Genomic DNA, 18960 nt, shown 5'->3' on the forward strand with positions numbered 1-18960 from the left:
GGGGGGGCAGTTAGGGGCGACCAGGCCAGCAGAGGGAGGCAGTTGGGGGCAACTAGGCCGGCATGGGGGGCAGTAAGGAGTGACCAGGCCAGCAGGTCACTGTTTTTTATACTTAGTATAATTTAGATAATGGTTTTTTTCTTTTTTATTAATCCACACCTGAGGATATTTTTTTCCATTGATTTTTATTTATTTATTTATAATATATTTTTATTGATTTCAGAGAGGAAGGGAGAGGGAGAAGGAGGCAGAAAGATCAATAATGAGAGAGAATCATTGATTGACTGCCTCCTGCATGCCCAACACAGGGGATCGAGTCCACAACCTGGACGTGTGCTCTGGCCAGGAATCAAACCATGACCTCCTGGTTCATAGGCCGACTCTCAACCACTGAGCCACACTGGCTGGGCTCCATTGATTTTTAGACAGTGGAAGGGAGGGAGGAAGGAAGAAAGAGAGAAAAACAGTGATGAGAGAGAGACACATCAATTGATTGCCTCCCGACTGGGACTGGGGATGGAACCTTCAATCCAGATACGTGCTTTTGACTGGGAATTGAACCCATGGCCCTTTGGTGTATGGGCCGATGCTCTAACCACTGAGAAATACCAGCCAGGACAGCTTTAAAAAATTTTTTTATTGATTTTTATACTGTGAGGAAGGGAGAAGGAGAGAAAACATCAAGGTGAGATCCAAACATCCATTAGCTGCTTCCTGCATACCCCCTACTAGGGATTGAGCCAGCAACCTGGGCATATGCCCTGGCCAGGAATCAAACTGGCAACCTTTTGGTGAACTGGACAACACCCAACCAACTGAGCTAAACAGCTAGGGCTAGATAATGCTTTTTTTTTTTTTTAAGTGAGGTCAAGGTCATGTGTATAGAGAGCTTCAAAAATATATTCATTCTGCCCTAGTAGTGTGGCTTAGTTGGTTGGGCATCATCCTGTGTACCGAAAGGTTGCCAGTTCGATTCCCGGTCAGAGCACATGCCTGGGTTGCAGGTTCAATCCCCAGTAGGAGTTGTGCAGGAGGCAGCCGATTGATGTGTCGCTATCACATCGATGTTTCTCTCTCTCTCTTCCTCTCGCTCTAAAATCAAATAATAATGAATACCAACTATGCTAGATACAGTGCTAGGGGCTGGGAGTACACAGTAAATGCAAAGCTCCTTGTCATATGGAGCTTATATGCTGGAGGGTGTAACAGATAAACAGATACAAAATACATAAAATGAAGTGATAAATGCTATGAATAAAAATAAAGGAGGATAACAGTATAAGACTGATAGTGAAGATAGATTTTAGATAGGGTAAAAAAGGAAATATTTAAATACAAGGATCAAAATCAGAGGGGAGGGGAAAGGTGAATGGTTAGAAGCACAGGTAATAGTTAGGCAATAATACATTCAGTGAATGATAAAAGTTCTCAAGATATTAACTGATTCCCAGGGCTATTTGAGTTGGCATCATGTATCCACTTACAAGTCTCAGTTCCTGAAACATTTCCACCAATAAATATATTTGTACTCGTTGCCATAATAACTCAGCTTCTCCATCTCTAGGTTGTCTTCCGAGGAGGTGAAGGGGCTTTGCAGGTTTTGCCTCCCCTGGTTGATGTCATTCCTGAAGCAAGGCTAAACTTAGTGATTTACTACCTTCGTCAAGGTAAGGAAATTTTGTCTTTAAACATACTTATACTTTAGAACATTTAATCTCTAATTGATCTATTTGCTTAGCTTTTAAAATCCATAATACTTCCAAAAATATATTTGCAATAAGTTCATAGGACAGAGCAATATTTTTGGTTATTTGTTGTGCCTTTACTCTTTAGCTTCTCTTTCTTCCTCTGTTGCTTCCAACCTTCTCCCTCATTCTATTTTTCTATTTTTCTATTTTCCTCTCCTCTGTTCTTTGCCCATTGTATTTCAGTTTTTCCTTCCCATCCCTGGCAGTTCTTTCTTTTTCCTAGGGTTTCCCCATCTATATTTATAAAAGGCTAATATGCAAAGTGTCCCCTCAGGAGTTCGACTGGGAGTTCGATCGCTCACTATGACATGCGCTGACCACCAGGGGTTGGCGCGGAGCGAAGGCAGGCCCCAGCTGGCAGCCAAAAGGCCCTGATCAGCCCTGATCGCTGGCCAGGCCTAGGGATCCTACTGTGCACAAATTTTGTGCACCGGGCCTCTAGTGTATAATATACAGGAAGCATGTCAAACTCATGGCCCACAGAAAATATTTTTGTGGCCCAGCCAATATAACAGTATGTAAGAAATGTTTTAATAAAAATTTCGTAATTTGCCCTAGCTGGTTTGGCTCAGTGGATAGAGCGTCAGCCTGCAGACTTAAGGGTCCCAGGTTTGATTCTGGTCAAGGGCATGTACCTTGGTTGCGGGCACATCCCCAGTAGGAGGTGTGCAGGAGGCAGCTGATCAATGTTTCTCTCTCATTGATGTTTCTAACTCTATCCCTCTCCCTTCCTCTCTGAAAAAAAAATATCAATAAAATATATTTTTAAAAAAATTTCGTAATTTAATTTTTACAATATCCTGTTATACGTAATTATTAATAATGGACTACAATGTTCGCTAATGACTGACTCTATAATCGTGTTGCATTCATTTCTCTTACACACCTTACACGCAGGCGCACCATTTCTCTCCACTGATATTAGCAGCGAATATTTTAGCAGCCGATTGCCACGTCATTAGTCTTGTACTGACTTGTTTGGTGTGTGCAACAGGAAATATTTTGCTTTCGGAGAACAAGAAAAATAGGTTTATTTGCGTTATACTTATTAATTTGTGCAGTTATAGTGTCTGGTAAGTTAATGTTCAAGAAAAAAATGTTAATTTTTATTAAAATGTTCTTTTATTTTATGTTAATGATTGCTCATTTGTTTCAGCCCTTTGTATTCAGCATATCTCTATCGAAATAAACCTATGTTTCTTTCTTTTTTTTTTTAATGCCCTTAACCAGAATTGTAAACCTAAGTTTCTATGAAAATTGAAGCTTTTCTTTTTTTGCGGCCCACATAAACTTAAACCTTGTTTATTTGGCCCATGTTAGCTTTTGAGTTTGACATGCTTGATTCATCCACATCTTCTTAAGCGTTTTTTATCATGAACTGTTTTGTATTTGCTCTCATTGTGTTAAGTACAGGGCAGTAGTGGCCACGCACTGGTGGTGGCACTCCATCATGGACTTCAGACTAACAGTGTGGGACCTTTTAGATGCATGGGAGAAACCAACCAGACAACATAATCCTCACTGAGGAAAATGTTAAGTGTTGATTAAAATAAAAACATGAACTTGGAAACAGTTCTATGTGATATGTAAGCACAAAGAAATATACTTTGTGATAAGAATTAAAGAAACATCTGTCCTAGCTGGTTTGGCTCAGTGGATAGAGCATTTGCCCTCGGACTGAAGGGTCCGGGTTCAATTCTTGTCAAGGACATGTACCTCAGTTGCAGGCTTGATCCCTGGCCTTGGTTGGGCGCCTGTGGAAGGCAACCAATAGATGTGTCTCTCTCACATCGATGATTTTCTCTCTCTGTTTCTCCCCTTCCCTCCCTTCCACTCTCTCTAAAAATAAATGGAAAGATATCCTCGGATGAGGATTAACAAAAATAAAACAAAAAAAGAAGCATCTTATATATTTCATAAATTAATCTTTTGTCAATTTTTATTATAAAAATTTTCAGACATAAACAAAAGTAGTATGGACACCCACATAATCATCCCAGATTCAATGGTTTTCAAGATAGTGACAGTCTTTTTTCATCTCCTCCCTCTTTTTTTTTTTTTTTGTTGCTGAGATGTTGGAAAGCCAATCACAGACTTCATGTCATTTCACTCCTACATGCTTAATACAGGGGTCAGCAAAAGTAGGTTTATAGTTGTGAGTACACGAAACAGAGTTTATTCTTGTATTATTATTTTATTTAATGATTATATTTATTTATATTATTTGTCTTATTATTGTTGTTATTGTTTCTTATCCTTACTTAGGATTTATCTTTTAGGTAATGATGATTGATAATTTAACCTACTTTTGCTCACCTCTGTATATATCTTTTTTATTGTTGTGAAACATTTTTAAAAAATGGTTGTTTTTCTTAGATAACTATAGTGTCATTGGTATGTAACACCCAATCTATATTTTTTGCTTGAACATTTTTTAAGTGCTACATGGCTTAATATGGGTTTCCTAAGGATATTTGGTTATCTTTAGGATAACTATTCAACATTGAACTTGACAGAGGCTTAGAGGACAGATAAAATAGATCATAATTCTCATGAATGTTTGAGTACTGAAGGATCTTACTTTTTGGTGACTGTTTCAGAAGAGTTTGCTGAAATATGGACTAGTATAGCTACTTATTTTTTTGTATTTCAGATGATGTACAAGAAGCTTATAACTTAATCAAGGATCTGGAACCTGCTACTCCTCAGGTAATTAAGAACGTGTTATATTTTTACTAACCAAGTTCTGTTTAAAATGGAACTTTGGAACAATAGCTGGAAGGCATATTAAAGAAGATTACTGCTTATGGAATCCCAGGAAAGTCCACATATTGATCTAGGAATGTTTTGTGAGACTGTTGATATAAGAATGAATGTTCTGGGGTTTTGGGTATTTTTAAACTCCCTTATATGTGGTCATTTCCCCCAAAGAGTTGAGGTTTAAAAATACTGGAATCTAGAATTCTGATGAAAGCAACGACTTACCGGTATATCGTTAGTAAATTGCCTGCAACTTGTCTCCGCCCATCACCTGATGATTAGCTCCTTGTGTCAGCATTGTATCTCCAATGCTATGTACACTAAGCACACAGTAGTCATTCTACTTATGGAATGAAAGAGCCCATGAAGTCTAAACAGATATATTTCTCAAATGCATTAAAAGCTTTAGCATCTTCTGTATGATTCTTTTTACTAGTATGAGGCTTCTTTAAAAAAGGGAGAGCACCCATATAAAAATTGATAAAGCTGCTAAGGAGGATGTCTGTTAAAGAATAGAACCAAGTCTGACAAGGATATAGGTGAGGCCCTAGGACTCCAAAAGAGAATGCTTTACAGATGGAAACTAGAGGACACTTTTTAAAAAAAAAGAAAAGAAAAGAAAAGAAAGAAAGAATCACTAGCAAAGGAAAGTTACTATAGCATTGAAAAGGGGAGATAATGTATATGAAATGGTCACAGAGAATGGCAGTGGCTGACAAGGTGATACAAATTATCATGTAAACATTTTTACTGTTAATTTGTTTCCATTATATTGAAATGAAATAAAACTTAACTCCTAGAAGTTCCCACTGAGTTATTTCTGCTTAAGATTGAGAATTTACAAATATGGTGAGTTCTGTTATATGGACACTTGCCTGCTGGAACCAAATGAAAATCTCTTAATTCTTTCATTCAGGCCAGGGATAGAACAGAGAAAAGAGACTCTGGGTAACTTTTGATAATATATGTCAAGTACTGAGTTGTTGCAAATAATTAACTTGAAAGATATCTCATAGCTCCACATTCCTTTGAAATCAATCAGTGTTATTGCATGTTTCCAGGAGTATATCCTCAAAGGAGTGGTCAATGCAGCCCTTGGCCAGGAAATGGGATCGGTGAGTATGACATCACTGGTAATCTATAGTTTGCCAAGTTATAGTGTATGGAAAAAAACAAAACAAATGTTAACCTTCAACCAGCAGCAAGCTTACAAATAGGCTCTTCTGCAGCCCTCATTTCTCCATATCCCCCAATCAGGTCTCATTGTAAAAAGAATTCTGTTAAAGACAAAAAAAAAAAGAAAAAAGTCTTTAATGCTAAGAATTGTTGCTTTGTTTAAAAAGAGCCCAATTTTTAAACAGTGTATATATCTAATCATTGCACAGCTTCATTCTTACTTTCAGTGACTTTTTTTTCAACATTGTACAGCTCTGAGCTATAATTTTGGCATCTGTAAAATGGGAATAATTGTTTCTATTGGAATGCTTTTTATAAATACAAAAACTGTATCTAAAATTAAGCTCTTATTAATCTAAATATTATTCATCTAACATTCTAAAAAGAATAAAAATTCTTTTATTTTTTAGAATTCTAATATTCTAAATAATAATATTAAGTTCTTTTTGGAACAAAGTGGAATATAAATAAATCTTATCTCCAGCTCACTTCACAGAGCCTCATTTAACAGATAGGCAATTAATAGTTATTGAATATATGAATGAGTTTGTTTAATAAATACTCCTTGTTATGACCATAGTCATATTACAAGTTCTAATATATGGTAAAAGAGCAATAAATATTTAAGTGAACGAATGAGTACATGAATGAGTTCATTTAATGAAGGTACTTTTAGGATAGAACTTTGGGATGGATTTTTTTTTTCTTGTTTTCTATCTGTCCCAGAGTAGGCTTTTGTTTTTTTTAATCCTCACTCGAGGATATATTTCTATTGATTTTTAGAGAGAGTGGGAGGGGGAGAAACAGAGAGAGAGAAACATCAATGTGAGAGAGACACATCAATTGGTTGCCTCCTGCACACACCCGACCAGGGCCTGGGCCAAGAGGAGCCTGCAACCGTGCCCTTGACCGGAATCAAACCTGGGACCTTTCAGTCTGCAGGCCGACACTCTATGCACTGAGCCAAACCGGCTCCTGCTAGAGTAGGTGTTAATTCAGTTTCAGGTTATCATTTTCTAGTTGTGTGCTAATCAGAATTGGTTTTGTTTGGGAGGATTTAAAACAAGAGTATGTGTTAAATCCTGATAAATATGTTAAAACCATAAAGTATAATATAAATAAAATATTTTCATTTTATTCCTCTATAGAAGCTCTGCTTTGTTTTTCAGAGGGATCATATGAAAATTGCCCAGCAGTTCTTCCAGTTGGTGGGAGGATCAGCTAGTGAATGTGGTATGTCTGAAATATGTACTTATGAACATGATCCATAATTTGAGCTGGTTGTATACTGCCTGGTCAAGTTTGAGTCTTTGGCAAGCATGTCAAACTCACAGCCGGCGGGCCCCATGCCTCGTTTAAATAAATAAAATATTATTCATCTAACATTCTAAAAAGAATAAGAATAAGTGCTACATCTGTTAGGTTTCCCATTATAAGGTGGGAAGTCAGACAAAGGAGAGAATATTGGAATTAGCTCTTTTCAGCATCTCAGCTGGAGTGGGATGAGAGAATTTAGAAATAGAGGAGAATAAATATATTCTTTAGTTTATGAGTTTTTTATTCTGTTTTTTTTTTTTTTATTTGAAATGGTAACTTTAATTGATTTTTCAAGAGCTCTTATAGATTTTTTTTTCCCAGTGGGTCATTTGACTTTTAACTTTGCCTATCATATTTTTTCTAATATTAAACTATTTAAACCTTATTTAATTAAGTTTATCCTCTCCATAATGAATTCTAACATGGGTATCAAGCTTAGACAGTGCTTTGACCCCTGCAGTTATATAATATTCACCCATATTTCCCACAATTTGTTTTGTGGCTTTGTTTCTGTTATTAAAGTATTGATTTCATCAGTCAAGATTCAGTGTAAGACTTGAGGAAGAGCTATAAAAAGGGCCCATAACCAGTGTGAACTGGTATGGCTGTCTGTACCAATTGTCTATGGCCAGCATCTATTCTGATGATGTGTTCATGCTGAACTGGTTGTTAGATATTTTTATCACCCCTGGATTTTTTCCCAAATATTTCACCAAAACCATTTATCAAATAATATTTCCTTTCCCCATTTCACTCATTCATACTACAAAAATTTATTGAGGTGTTGGGGATATAGCAGTAAACCAAATGAAAATCCCCCTTCTTTTGTGGAACATACGGTCTAGTGTGACAGACTATAAACATAAAAAATAAATAGATTATATAGTATATATGACTATGATGAGTTGCTATGGGGAAAACTGAGCAGAAAGAGAATAAGGAGGATTGGGAGTGCCAATGGCAAGTGTGGAGGTTACACTAAACATCTGCTGCCTCAAATAGGAATATGATATCAGACAGACGGTTGGGTCAGGATCAGGATCAGGTGGTTCCATGGCAAATTTATTCTCCATTTGAGATAGAAAGTGCTAGGTTGCCTGGCCAGTGTGGCTCAGTGGTTGAGCATCAACCTATGAACCAGGAGGTCACAGTTCGATTCCCGGTCAAGGCACATTCCCTGGGTGGTGGGCTCGATCCCCAGTGGGGGCGTGCAGGAGGCAGCCAGTCAATAATTCTCTCTCATTGATGTTATATCTCTCTCTCCCTCTCCCTTCCTCTCTGAAATCAATAAAAATATATATTTTTAAAAAGGGCTAGGTTGTCTTAGATGAGTTACGATGGAGACCGCGCCACATTAGTTGTATGTGCAGGTGTCAGAGCTGGGCAAGAAAATAAAAAGTGATCTGGAGAATACTGTAGCCTGCAGGGCATGTGTTCATTTTGAACTCAGAGTCAACATGGAGAGAGATTATTGGTCACTCTGACGTACTGTGATCTCCATTATGCTGAGGTTTTGTTCACGAAACAGAATCTGTAACTTCAGAATCTAGAAAACTGTCTGGTAATACATTCCTATCTCTAAATTATAAATAACTGAAATTTCTGCTAAAGATGCCTTTTAGTTTCTTGAATAGACATGGTGTCTGTTCCCATTCCATCTCAGATACAATACCAGGGAGACAGTGCATGGCGTCCTGTTTCTTCCTGCTCAAGCAATTTGATGATGTTCTGATTTACCTCAACTCATTTAAGGTCAGTATAGAATTTTCTAGATGACTTGGTGTACAAAATACTATATATAATATGTCGGAGAGAAGATATTCTTAGAGATAGCCTTTTTATTATGGAGGCATTGGTGGCATCAGCTAATTCCTTACGCTTATTTTTGTGTTTATCTTGTATAACATGTTTTTCTATTTTATATGGTAATGCTCAATGTGACCTGTTCTTGGGATGTTTTTCAGAGTTACTTCTATAATGATGACATCTTTAACTTTAATTATGCCCAAGCCAAAGCTGCAACAGGCAATACCAGTGAGGGTGAAGAGGTGGGTACCTGCTTTGGAAGGCATTCGAATGATTCTGTCTAAAAACATTGTTGCTTTTTTCTCACTGAAATAAAATGTTCAAGGGTAAAGGACTAGTAAAAGTTTCTTTTTTTCTTAGGTCACATTAGAAAGTACAATGTGAATAGGTATATGGATTTTATGACCACATGAATGTTCTCCTTTTCTGATAAATTTTATAAAAGCATAATATAAATGGAGAAAAGTATACAAATCAAAGCATATAGCTAGATGGATTTTTCAAATAATTAGAACCCAAATCATGAAACAGAATATTATCATAATCCTAGAAACCTCCTCATCCCCTCTTTGAATCAATCTCTTTACTATAAGGCTAACAATGATCTTGCTTCTAACTTCATAGAGTGATTTGTTTAAATTATTCAAAATAATTCAGTTGAATTATTCAATTGAATTTTGTTATTCAACAAATTATTCAACTAATTTCCATTATGATTCCTTTTTTGACTGAGTTATTTTAAAATGCTTTATGATTTTCAAGCATGCATTATCCTTCTCAGGTTTTAAATTTTGATTTCTAACTTAATCGTATTGTGGTCACAGAATGTGGTCTGTGTAACACCAACCCTTTAAAATTGCCCAGTAGCATGATCATGCATTCTTGAAAATAATATGTATTGTACAGTTGTTAATTATTTTGTTCAAGTCTTTTATATCCTTACCAACCTTTTGTCAGCTTGTGATATCAATACCAGAGAAGTATGTTAAGATCACCACAATTTTGTCCTTCACTATCTTAGCAGCCTGTGTAGAATTTGATCATTTATAAGGCTATGTTAAACATTAATGTAAGATAAGCAGATATGAATGTTTTTACTGCAAAACCATCTTCATGTTTATTCCCTTTCTTTCCTCTTCTTGCAGGTTTTCCTTTTAATACAAAGTGAGAAGTTAAAAAATGATTACATTTACCTCAGTTGGTTAGCTCGATGCTGTGAGTCTTTTTTTTACTGTAATTTTTTATTTTTCAATTACAGTTGACATACAATATTATATTAGTTTCAGGTGTATACCCCAGTGATTAGACATTATATAACTTACTAAGTTATCACCCTGATAAATCTAGTACCTATCTGATACCATGTGTAGTTATTACAATATTATTGACAGTATTCCCTATGCTGTACTTTATATCCCCATGATCATACTATGAGTCTTTTTTTTTAAGATATATTTTTATTGATTTCAGAGAGGAAGGGAGAGAGAAAGAGTAAAAGCATCAGTGATGAGAAGGAATCACTGATAGGCTGCCTCCTGCATGCCTCACACTGGGGATCAAGCCTGCAAACTGGGCATGTGCCCTGACCAGGAATCGGATCTGTGACCTCCTGGTTCACAGGTCGACGCTCAACCACTCAAGTCACACCAGCTGGGCTGTGAGTCTTCTTTCAAATGTTATAGAAGAATTATCTTTTTGTTCCCTGCTGTAAAATCTTCTGGAAGGAAATTATACTGAGCATTTTCTAATTTTGTTTTGTGCTATAAAACAAGTGAACACCGAAATCATGTTATTAATGAGCCTCAGTTTACAGTGTTATTAATGCTGGTCAGTTAGGGTGGCCATACACATATATAATTCTACCGTGTGATTAGGTCTGCCATGTAGCATTGACCTAGCATGTCCAGTCCTGAAAAATGGCAGGTTCTTCCTGTTAAAGTTTCCAGAGCCTCAGTTTACAGTGTTGTTTTGTATGAAATGATACTGTTAGGCTAATTTTATCTTTTCACTATGATGCTAATTTTATCTTTTCACTATGATGCAGAACTAAAATGGGGCAAAATGGCAAAAACATAATTTTTAAAATATTATTTAGCTTTCTCTCTCTCTCTCTCTCTCTCTCTCTCTCTCTCTCTCTCTCTCCCCACTGTCTTTTCTTGCTCCTTCTGTTCATCTGGATTTAAAATGTTCCTTGAGTTTTAAAGTTGCAGGAAAATTTTAGCAGTCAGATATTCTAAGTGAGGCTGAAAATACATGAGCAGAATTGAATGAATGATAGGTGTCCTCTTTTAAGCAGATGACCTAAGTGGGAACTACTAGAAATCAACCCAACTTAAAAAGACATAATTATCTGAATACTAACTTAAATAAAAATAAGTACGGTATAATTAAGATAGGGAACCAACTTAATGCCAACATTGCGAGCTTTCCATGTAAGAGCTATTTAGCATTACTTTTTTTTTTAAATATATTTTATTGATTTTTTTACAGAGAGGAAGGGAGAGGGACAGAGAGTTAGAAACATTGATGAGAGAGACACATCGATCAGCTGCCTCCCGCACACTCCCTACTGGGTATGTGCCTGCAACCAAGGTACATGCCCTTGACTGGAATCGAACCTGGGACCTTTGAGTCCGCAGGCCAACGCTCTATCCACTGAGCCAAACCAGTTAGGGCAATTTAGCATTACTTTTTATATTTGAAACATAGAACTAAATCCATAAAATAGCAAGATGTAGAAATGTATTTCTTGCACATTTAAAAAGCATAAATCTTTGTTTCTTTTTTGTAGATATAATGAATAAGAAACCAAGACTAGCCTGGGAACTTTATCTCAAGATGGAAACCTCTGGCGAGTCCTTTAGCCTCTTACAGCTCATTGCTAATGACTGCTACAAGGTGAGTCTGAATGAGGATACAGGGAAATTGAAGATCAGCATCACACTGCAGCATTAGCTAAGTGTTAGGGGAAAGTGTCCTACAGACTAAATGGCTGTTGGTGAGAAGATTTGCATAGTGATATCAGAAATGTCATCTCTGTTATGAATGAACTGAGTTCAGACATAGATAGCATGACGGGGTTTTTTATGTGTATATGAAATAATGATTTAGAGAGGAGGTTTTAGATTTCCAAAGGCTGTGAATCTTTAGATAGCATCCATTCACCCAAGATTTGGAAATTTGATTTTGAAGCTCAAGAAAGATGTCCTCTAACATCTAGAGACATAGATTTAGAGAAATCATCAACATTTCAGTAGTAATTGAAACCCTGAAAAACAGTGGGATTGCCCAGATAAGAAAGTAAAGTGAGAAAAGTAAATGGTTGCAAACCTTAGGGAATACTAATATGCAAATAGTGGACAGGAAAGACAAAGGAGCCAGAAAAGGAAAAAGAAGACGCAGTCATTTAGTAAAGGTCTGACTCTGTGTGTGTCTGTGTGTGTGTGTGTGTGTGTGTGTGTGTGTGTGTGTGTGTGTGTGTATGTGTAGGGCATTGGAAAGGCAGGGGGGAGCTTTTTAAAAATTAAGAGCGTTTTTAAAAATTCACCTCAAATTCCAGAAATTCCTATTTTTGGTATATTTCTGCTTATCCAAAAGACGAGAAAAATGTCAGGTAAAGGTAAAGAGAGTCTAGTGTTAGTCAAAATGAATCATTACAGCCTGGCTGGTGGGGCTCAGTGGTTGAGCATCAACCCATGAACCAGGAGGTTGCAGTTCCATTCCCAGTCAGGGTACATTCCTGGGTTGTGGGCTTGATACCCAGTAGGGGGCATGCAGGAGGCAGGTGATCAATGATTCTCTCTCATCATTGATGTTTCTATCCCTCCCTCCCTCCCTCTCTCTGAAATCAAATTTTTAAAAAAAGAATCATGCCCTAACCGGTTTGGCTCAGTGGAGACAGAGGATGAAGATGAACAAAAAGGAAAGGGAAGGAAAAAATACTTTTGCCCTAACCGGTTTGGCTCAGTGGATAGAGCATCAGCCTGCGGACTCAAGGGTCCCGGGTTCGATTCTGGTCAAGGGCATGTACCTTGGTTGCGGGCACATCCCCAGTGGCGGGTGTGCAGGAGGCAGCTGATCGATGTTTCTCTCTCATCGATGTTTCTAGCTCTCTATCCCTCTCCCTTCCCCTCTGTAAAAAATCAATAAAATATTTAAAAAAAAATACTTTCAACAATAAAGAATTGTTTTTAAAAAACAATTAGAGTTATATCCAGCAATATAGGTGAATCTTATAAATATACACAAGACACAAGAGTATTTATAGTATTATTTTATATAGATAAAATTCTAAGTGCAATACTCAATTATATTATCTAAAGATATACACATAGGTGCTTATAAAGAAAGTCAAAAGACTGATGACCATAAAAGTTGGAATAGTAGTTAATTCAGAGGGAAGGAGAAGGTTGTGGTTTGGAAGGGACACAAAGAGCTTCTGTTTTGCTGTCAATGTTTCCTTTCTTGACCTGCGTGGTGGTTACACTTGTATTCACCTTATAATCAGACATTAAACTGTGCATTTATGTAGCATGCAACATTCTCTATGTGTGTTATTTCACCCTGAAAAGTGCTTAAGAGGACATAGGAAGAAGGGTTAAGTTTGAAAAGGAATAGGAACACTTCTCGCCCTAGCCAGTTTTGCTCAGTGGATAGAGGGTCAGCCCATGGACTGAAGAGCTGCAGGTTCAATTCTGGTCAAGGGCAAGTGCCTCCGTTTGCAGGCTCAATCCCTGGCTCCCATCAGGGTGTGTGCAGGAGGCAACCAATTGATGTGTCTCTTTCACATCAATGTTTCTCTGTCTCTCCCTGCCTCCACTCTCTTAAAATAAAAGAACACTTCTCCCTGTGAGATAGACAGAAAAGAGGGAAGGATGAATGAAGGTATAATTTGAACTGAAGGGAGGAAAGTTGTGTTTTCCCTGAAGTAGAGAAAAAGCTATGCTAAGAATGCAATAGAGCTCTTCAAGAAATTGGTAAATGGCCCTAACCGGTTTGGCTCAGTGGATAGAGCATCAGCCTGCGGACTCAAGGGTCCCGGGTTCGATTCTGGTCAAGGGCATGTACCTTGGTTGCGGGCACATCCCCAGTGGCGGGGGTGCAGGAGGCAGCTGATCGATGCTTCTCTCTCATCGATGTTTCTAACTCTCTATCCCTCTCCCTACCTCGCTGTAAAAAATCATTAAAATATATTTAAAAAAAGAGTAAATGTTTATGACAACAGTTTATAGGAATGGAGAAGTAAGTAAACCACACTGGCTAGAGGATTACTCAGCAATTTGAAGCCTTTAGTGAAATTGTTATATACCACTATACATTTTTGATTGCCAGTCAAGTAAACTCATCTAAGCAAAATTTAATGTTATTTGGCATTTTTTACAAGGCCAAGGAAAGATATGTCAAAATAAATTAAATGTTTTAAAGAGTTGGTTTTTTAGAGTAGTATTCAGCATACATCTAAGCATACTGAGAATTTAGACGAGGTCAGGGAAAGACCATCCTCTTGGGTTGAACATGATCAAACTAGCATAAAATGAATGATAGTAATCCCCTACAGAATGTACTGAAGACATGAAAAATACTCAGTTCAAATCGCAGTTGTTGGAATTTATTCTCAAGATTAGAATATAGTTAGAAGAAATGACAGATGTGTTGCTTATAGAATAACCTGACTATATATAAAAAATACATACTGTTGAAGACTGAATGAAGGTAAGCTAATTTAAATTGAGTCCACGTATGCCAACTGATTTTCTTCTTTCTTGGTTTAATAAAGAATTTAAATTTATCTAATTTGCTAACAGAAAATTTTGTCATTACCCATGCACTCATTTTATACAATTCTGCTTCACGGCATCTTTATGTTTAGTTTCATTCTGTGTAATCTTGTGACTACAAGTGTTAGCACAATTCTTTCTTTTATTCAGATGGGCCAGTTTTACTATTCCGCCAAAGCCTTTGATGTCCTAGAGAGGCTGGATCCTAACCCTGAATATTGGGAAGGCAAGAGGGGGGCCTGTGTGGGCATTTTCCAGATGATCTTAGCTGGGCGAGAACCCAAGTAAGTGCACAGACAACAAACACTACCTCTACTCATTTGCTGGTTTGCAAGGAAAAAGAATTATTTTCATGATGACATCCTCTTCTGAAAACTCAGAAGTATAAGATGTTTTAGAATGATGAATAAAAATAAAACTTTATGATGTTATATATTTGTAGCTGACCTTTTTCCTCCAGAAATTTTTTATTTTATAGAATCACATCATTCTAAATCCTAATACTGGGGACATCGAACATACTACAGCTCTCAAATATAAGAGCAAGATAAATATTTGCCTCTAAATGAATTGCCATTGCATAAACAACGTCTTCCTCAATCTCTTCTATCTTTTCTTTGCCTATTATCTTTTTCTTGTCTTTTAGTTTAGGCCTCAAAGAATTAGGAGTGGAGTAGATGTGGTTAATAATTTTTTCTTCATTTGCCTCTAATATTCCAGAAAATACTAAGACATTAGATTAAATAAAATTAAGTGGCTTGTAGCTCCATTTGTAACAAAAATTGAATGCTTAAAATTAAATTCAGTGTTCTAAAAATAACTTCATGGAATGTATTTGTTACTGGTGTATGAATAGCAGGTGTGATTATTTTATAAGAAAACAATCTATCAAAAATTACCTCCCGCTTTATATCTACTTCCAGTCCTAAATAAAAGTTTAAAAGATTAATGTGGCTACATTGAGACACAGGTTATGCTTCCATCACAGTAATCTTATTACAGTGGTGACAATGAGACCTGTAACATTTTTTGGAGAAAAAAAAAGTTTAAAAGAATTTGGTTAAGTAAAAGAGGTTGTTTGAGGGGAAAAAATAAGTCGAAAACATGAGAGAACTCTTAGGGAAGAGGATCAATATGCAGTTACCTGTAGATTTGATAAGGTCATAGGGAAGTTTTAGTATGCATTACTTAAAACACTAATTCTAATTAAATTTAAATTACTTAAAACATAAATACTGGGCATTTGCTAACTCTTGGTTCTTAACTTTCTTTTTTTCCGTATTTTTAATATGTTATTTTTCTTGAGGAAATCATCCATTCTTCTGGCTTTGTAAAATTTCACAAATATGGCAGTGGTACCCAGTTTATGGTAATTGTCACCTTAAACAAAGAGAAATCTGGGACTCAGACAAGTTAAGTGACTTGTTAGTAAGGAGCTAGAATTGGAATCCAAGTCTGCCCCAGCTTGTTGATATACCCTCTTTTTCCTCTGTCATGCAGAATAAGCACAAAAATGGAAATACTCATGTCATATTAAGACAAAAAGATTAATACATGTGTATAGATAGTATAAATAAACAAGGAAAACTTGGGTTGGTGAAAAGAATTTTCATTTTACTATGCCACCATAAGATAGAATGCTAGGAAGTTTGTAATTGGTTAATGAATACACAGGGAAAGAGTCTGTTACCAAAAATTCCCTACTAGAAGTATATGAAGAATAGTTAAGAGTTTATTTTACATGTTAGTATTCATTCTCTATTAAATCACTTTTCCTTTCAAATTCTTTCCTCAGAGAGACCCTTCGAGAAGTGCTCCATCTACTGAGAAGTACAGGTAACACCCAAGTAGAGTACATCATCCGGATCATGAAGAAATGGGCCAAAGAGAACAGGGTGCCTGTCTGACGTCCCTCTGGAGGCCTAGGGAACCAGTCACTGCTTTGACAGGAAATTGGGGATCATTTTCCTTGAGTTTAATGTAAGATGCAGGACTCTATTTTATTGACGTTTTCCTTCCTTGTTCTTCACGCCACAAGACCAGTGACTGCTTAGACTTGCCTCCTGGCTGAACCAAGTGCCATAGTCTGTGCTGTGGGCCCTGTGTGATCTGACCAGCAATAAGACTTTGAACTTGTCTGGTGCCTTTCTTCCAAAAACACTCAGAATACTGTCATGTAATTTACTGACTTTAAGGAGAACAGCATAGCTTTGTTCTTACATTTACATTCTATGGCGTTTTCTCCAAGCTGCAATGCAAATGTCATTAATGCTCAAGAGTCACCATCATCCTATTATCTTATTTTCAGCCTACTATGTACACTACCCCTTGTTACTAGGGAATTCCATAAAGAGTTTTGTAATGCATCTCTGAATCTTGGGAGAACAGAAGTTAAAATAGCTAGATGATTCTAAGAATGTCAGTTAGAACCTTTATCAAGCTGCCTGTTCATTAATAGATAATAGGCTTAGGGGTTAATCTTTCAGTAACTGAATTCTCGATGATAACAACATGTTGCAGTGGAGTAACAATGCAGTTTTTTAAAAGGTGAGTACTATGAAAAAAATCTGTTAAGGAACTCTCATTTGTCATTTCTTCATTATATTTTAGGTAACAAAACAGGTTAGGTTTTCCCTTTGTGTATCTTGCTGAATAAACATCAATTTTGAAAGTAGGGCTGCAAAGGCTATGTGTGTGCATTATGGCCATGTATCAATGTAATGATGTAGAACATGGGTGTGTAGAGCCCTTTGAGGGATTTCCTAATGGCTGGGCTCTATCCTAAGTAATATCCCAGCCCCATGTTCTGAGCTTTCGCAACGTAAACCTATTATACAAGTGAGCATTCTTAGGCTCACAAGCTATTTTCAGAAAATAGACCTGCATGTTTTTATGTACCAGATTACCTTTGTTTCTACACCATATTTTTTTTCTTTGAGTTTAAGGCACCCAGTATTACAGGTGTAGAAAGTGCAGAGCCATCTCTATGAATGAAGAAGGTGTATAGACTAGAGATGGGAACATGGAAGGAGTCAAAGCAGCTAAGGAGAGATGATCCAAGACCTCAGATACTTCTGAACAGTTGCAAAGGTTCTTTCAGCTCTACTCAGGAAGATGACCAGTTTTCTTGTCTTTTATCTTAGACCCAGATCTAAGCAGTTCAGAGCACAAATAAACTGGCCTGAATAACTGAATTTTAGAAAACAAAGTTACACCCTTTTCATATGATAAAGCTCCTGTTTCCTCAATACGTTGTTCCTACTTTTTTAATAATTGGTTTTCAGCATCCAAAGTACTAGGTGCATCAGATCTGAGAAGAACCCACTATAATTTTTAGAATCCTTCTTGTTCTTAAAAGATTAGGTAAGGTAATAGTGGAAAAAAGATGGAACTCCTCGGTGGCTTTTGGCGATGAAATGTGCCTTCTAGTTAATTGCTGTTATTTTCAAATTCCCTATATTTGAAAAGCTTTCCCACTGATGGTGATTTACTTTTAAATGAGCTTTTGTTGAATTTAATACTTCTCCCTGTGTTTTTCTGTCTTTTTGGGGGGGTAGGATCTGATATTCCAAAAATAGCAATTCCCAGAATTTTAAACTAATTCTTAAAAAGTTTTCAATCTATAGAATTGAACAAAAACCAAACAAAACCAAAAACCATAAAGACTAGTTTAGGAAAGATACCATCCAGTTCCGCCATTCAGGATAGCTACTTCTAAAAGGTCTTGATATGGTCTCAAGACTGCAGAGTGGTTTGCACAACTGCTTTTCTCCATGTGACGATACAGGAGAAAGGTAGGTCCAGGCCTAGGAATGTTGTATAATGTGTGCAGTTCATAGCATCTGAAAGGTTAGCATGGTTGTGGTGCACGGGCAGGCTAAATAGCCATCTCAGATGGTGGACAAAGAAGAATTGAATTTATTTAAGGAAAGGGGTTGGGGAATGGGGGGTGGGATATCCTAAGGGAAGGGCTACACAATACCAAGCCAAGGGACATTGGGGCGATGATGGCAGAACTCAGGAAGGAGCTGGAGTTTCATCCTTATATGCAGTCACTGGCTAGAAGTTCTTGTCATCAGTGGGTTTGGGGGCTGAATCGGTGGGCTTGGAATGTAGATGGAATGCAGGTGTGCAATCAAATGTCTTCAGGACAGTTTCAGTTCCTTTTATGGTCTGATTCCTGGTGTCAAGCAAGTTTTTTCCCCTCCCTGGTCTTTGTTCTCCTGTGGCAGGAAGCTTACAAATGGCTATTAAGTATCATATAGCCCTAACAGCATCCAGGTACTATTTATAGTCTGCAGAAAATATTACTTGCAAATGTAAAAAAAAATTTACAATTATTTTTGTACTTCAAAATAATAATTCTACTGTAACAT

At 36.9% G+C, this 18960-nt stretch overlaps 1 protein-coding gene and 1 long non-coding RNA gene across 2 annotated transcripts in view; one reads left to right on the forward strand and one right to left on the reverse strand.

Annotated features, from left to right (window-relative positions):
- Positions 1-5563, reverse strand: part of LOC106727613 — a 15651-nt gene extending 10088 nt beyond the window's left edge. Inside the window, exons 1-2 of the long non-coding RNA XR_001363841.1 lie at positions 5462-5563; positions 5303-5304 (exon numbers count right to left, since the gene is read on the reverse strand). This is a non-coding gene — a long non-coding RNA (uncharacterized LOC106727613). The remainder of the gene's footprint in view (positions 1-5302; positions 5305-5461) is intronic.
- The window catches only part of TTC26 (tetratricopeptide repeat domain 26), a 39424-nt gene extending 22156 nt beyond the window's left edge, over positions 1-17268 (forward strand). Inside the window, exons 10-19 of the mRNA XM_005874989.2 lie at positions 1565-1667; positions 4402-4457; positions 5570-5623; positions 6854-6917; positions 8665-8753; positions 8966-9049; positions 9953-10022; positions 11599-11705; positions 14735-14868; positions 16380-17268. Of these exons, the coding sequence (XP_005875051.1) occupies positions 1565-1667; positions 4402-4457; positions 5570-5623; positions 6854-6917; positions 8665-8753; positions 8966-9049; positions 9953-10022; positions 11599-11705; positions 14735-14868; positions 16380-16491 (873 nt within the window). The 3' untranslated portion in view covers positions 16492-17268. The remainder of the gene's footprint in view (positions 1-1564; positions 1668-4401; positions 4458-5569; positions 5624-6853; positions 6918-8664; positions 8754-8965; positions 9050-9952; positions 10023-11598; positions 11706-14734; positions 14869-16379) is intronic.
- Positions 17269-18960: the final 1692 nt, after the last annotated feature.

This window comes from Myotis brandtii, unplaced genomic scaffold (assembly GCF_000412655.1).
Source record: "Myotis brandtii unplaced genomic scaffold, ASM41265v1 scaffold455, whole genome shotgun sequence".
Taxonomy (NCBI): domain Eukaryota; kingdom Metazoa; phylum Chordata; class Mammalia; order Chiroptera; family Vespertilionidae; genus Myotis; species Myotis brandtii.